The sequence below is a fragment of the Photinus pyralis genome, unplaced genomic scaffold (assembly GCF_008802855.1).
Source record: "Photinus pyralis isolate 1611_PpyrPB1 unplaced genomic scaffold, Ppyr1.3 Ppyr1.4_LG1, whole genome shotgun sequence".
Lineage (NCBI taxonomy): Eukaryota > Metazoa > Arthropoda > Insecta > Coleoptera > Lampyridae > Photinus > Photinus pyralis.
Window position 1 is genome coordinate 14867152 of NW_022170249.1, and position 3912 is coordinate 14871063.

At 35.2% G+C, this 3912-nt stretch overlaps 1 protein-coding gene across 1 annotated transcript; it reads left to right on the plus strand.

The window, feature by feature from the left end:
- The first annotated feature begins 1236 nt into the window (after positions 1 to 1236).
- LOC116182018 (mitochondrial intermembrane space import and assembly protein 40-B-like) lies at positions 1237 to 2282 on the plus strand. The gene is made up of 3 exons (XM_031502487.1): positions 1237 to 1378; positions 1429 to 1965; positions 2019 to 2282. Exons 2-3 carry the CDS (start codon positions 1722 to 1724, stop codon positions 2171 to 2173), a joined length of 399 nt encoding a protein of 132 aa, XP_031358347.1. The 5' UTR covers positions 1237 to 1378; positions 1429 to 1721; the 3' UTR covers positions 2174 to 2282.
- Positions 2283 to 3912: the final 1630 nt, after the last annotated feature.

A 3912-nucleotide genomic window follows, 5' to 3' on the forward strand; every position in this document is an offset into this window, starting at 1 on the left:
ATTAAAAGTAACAAAATATACAATCCAAACGAGGCGCGTCGCCTATCATTGTATTTCATCACTTTCATGCTACGACAAAGAATGATAAATTCATTGTAAAACACTTCAATTAAAACAGAATTTTTTAATTTTTTAACAACCTAACGTCAAACCCAATTAGAGAAACGTGTTAATAACTTATTAATAGTGCAAGAAACTAAAGACAGCACATACTTATAAATTTCCAACGGGCCATTATGACGTACAGGACAGGTGGCAATCGCCACCCGCCCTGCCCTCCCGGGCGAGTCCGCCCCTGACTAAATGTATTTCAATCCTTAGTAAAGTGTCTGTACAAGTAGAAGATACTCTTATACCAAATTTGGTTCAATTGGATGCAATAAGGTTAAGCATAAGAATTTGGTTCCAATCGTTTCAGTCGTTTAGCCGGAAATTAGACTACAGGCAGACCGACCGACTTCACCGAGATTTTGTTTTATTCGGATTATATTAATGCCAAAAAGTGGGGGGGGGCATTTTTTTACCCCATTACTAACGTGGAGGTGGTAAAAATTTGTGGCCACAATCAAAAGGCAGTAAATGTTTGTGGTTTAATTAATTAATCTAACCGGGGTAATACAACAGAAGCAATGATCATATATTGGGTGAAGAATAGAAACTTGTACTACAGATTAAATCTGTGCTTGTACGGTGTAAAATAAGCTCCCAAGGTGCTGGAAAACATACGTTTATCAAATTTTCTACATGAACAAGCTTTTAATGTGAATGTGATCAGCTCAGCAGTTTTATGCTTATTTATGCGAAATAAAAATAACAAGTAAGTAACCATTTGCCATGTGTGTAGATGATGGTCTCAACGATGAGAATGAAGTAAGAACATTCTTAGGAAACTGTGGATGAAATTTTGGAATCAAAGGTACTTTATAGAGAGGCCTGTCCAGTGTCCTGACCTGACAGTCCATTTTCTGTAATTTTAGCATCTCCAACTCTTCAGAAACTTATCCAGATCAACTGAAATTTTGTCAAATTGTATATTACGAGGTCTATTAAGTATTATTTATTCTCCAATAACATGGTAAAAGTGAATTAGATTAGGGGGATAATATATTTCTGTAATCTGTTCCCACAAATCACAGATTTACCGCCAATATTGCTAGCACCTAGCGCCACATATAGTTTATTTCTTGTAACTGCAACAAAGAATTCTTTTATCTTCCATCATATGCGATTTGATTTGAAAGGTTGATATCTACAATACATTTGAATTTCAATCTCTGCTTTCTAAATAGTTCTAAAATTAAATAAAAATGTCTGCATGAGATTCTCGTGTTTAAAGTAATTGGTAATCTTAAATGTATTACTATTTAGATGTATCATTGTAAGTATCATCTAAGGTAGTTCACGTATGTCTTAACCTCACTTTTCCAGAGTACTTGCTGATAATCAAGAAATAACACCCGCTCTATTTAAAAATCATATTCTAACTTCCGTGAAGCAAGTTTTTGGAGAAATCGGTGCTGCAGTGCCTTTTGATGTCTTGAAATACGATTCTACAGAAAACAGGGCAATACTGCGTGTACCACGAGATCATTACATAAAGTTTCATGGAAGTCTCACCTTAGCTGGATATTATCAAGGTGTACGTTGCGCATACACTGTCCATAAGGCTAGTCCTTTACTGCTGTCTCTGTTGGGTGATAGTCGAAGTTACGTTCATTAAAATGTCACACTGCCGTAAATTGGGGCCAAATAATAAGGACATTGTAATATTTGCGACTAAAGAGGACCATGCTGTTCCAAGTACGGTGTCTCTTCCGGAACCAGATCCACAGCCCGGATTAATTTTGCCTAACGGCGATATTAACTGGAATTGTCCTTGTTTGGGAGGGATGGCAACTGGTCCTTGTGGTATTGAGTTTCGAAATGCCTTCAGTTGCTTTCATTACTCAAAAGAAGAGCCTAAAGGTAAGCTGTTGCTGTAGTTTTAATTCAATACTTTTAGATTTGAATTATTTTAGGTACAGACTGCTTTGAGCTTTTTAAAACTATGCAAAATTGCATGCAAGACTATCCAACGTTGTATAACAAAGATTTAGTTGATGATGATGAGTTAAATGAGGCATTAGACGAATCGAAAAATGTTACAGAAGATAATAAAGAAAAGAAAACCTAAGCTCAAATTCGTTAAGATTTATATTAATTTTAAGTAGTTATAATTTAGATGGTCAACTGGATGTTACAAGAATTGAAATATGTTGCAATAAATAAAGATTTCAATTTTGTTTTTTTTTGTAAATAACTGCCAATTGCCACAAGGGATTCCAACGTGATGAATATGATTTTGGTTATTATTGATGCTGCTGACTGCTGCGCATATTTTAAATAACATCCACTAGGAGGAATTTTTTCAGCATTTTTCATGTTCAGAAAGTGTTGATTCATCATTCTTCCAGCATACTGTATTACAATTAGGTATATACGGAACATGAAAGTGTTTACATAGACACCCTGTATAGAATTATAATAAACGAGGATTACCATTTCAAATAAAGAACACCATAATTGACCTTTTCAAAATTTGGAACGCGTACTCGCTTGAGAGGACGAGAGAAAACAGTTCCACCGAAATTTACCAAATAAATATTCGGCATTATTAAAGAAGTGGTTCTAAATCTAAATTGATAAGTACTACAAATTTATATAGGTACAAAATTCACTTTCCAAATATGGTATATTGGGATAGTCCAGTTGGAGATGTACGCGGGAATTCATGGGTTTACACTTAATCCTAAAGCATGTTTCGAAGTACATATTTCTCCCTTATCCATATTCGTGCGTGTAATTAATAACTCGCATTAAATATACTTTCCATTTCACGAAAAAAAAGGTGTCAAACAAAGATACCGATACGGCGTGAATTGTATGGGCAGACAAGGCAGGAATTGAAAGTTCTTCAAACACTGTTACAATTTAAATATTTAAGTTCAAACTATCAAGCTAATTAGATGTAAATTAAACGGGCTAGAATAAAAGAAAATGTTTGGTAACGGATTAGTTTAATATTGGCCTGAGTGCTGTTTTTATAAAATTTCCCGCTTTGAGTGTTGGAGGAATTCCGATAGATGGACCATGCGGCAGATAAAGAATTTCTACATTATCGGTAAAATAAATCGCCAGACAGAAAGTTACGTACATCTGTGATAATAAATTGTTGTGTGTTAAAAGTAGTGAAGTGCAGTTTTTTTAACGTGCATTTAGTGTGATTACTTTGTGCAAATTCTCAGTGCTTCCTTAGCAGTGCCTAAGAAGTGCATTTTGCTACACGTAATGAACATAAAGGGAAAATCTACAATGAAAGACAAACGCAAGTAAGTCACATTACACTGTTTTAATTAAAATTTGTATCGTGTAATAAAGAGGTCATGCACGACGATCTGTCGACTCGTTATCTTTAAAAATACTCGGTTGACCGGTCATGTGGCATTTGTTATTCGCTACCAAAAAAAAGAATAACATCCACCTTCCCCCCCGTCTGACCGGGGTCATAAGAAACAAAACATCCCCCCTGAACTCGCCCCCGAATAATCAAACGATTTGCCTCTTTCAGACGAATTAATCGGAATATTTAGGCGTAGCCTCCCGTTTAAAAATAAACAAGAGTGATCCATTTTAACCTGTTTATGTGTTACTCTTCGTTTTGTAATTAAATTGAACTCGTTTGGTAACTTGATGTTTTTCGTCTGAGAAACATTTCCGTTATTAGTTTACTTTCATTAGTTACCTCCGATTAATGTCCGCGATAGTAAAAATCCATTAAAAAGTTATCAAATTTGGTAGGTATGGGAAATTGAAAAAGAAATAGGTATGCACGTCAAGGTTGGCCAGCTCGTTTTAATTTACCTGTGGGTACAG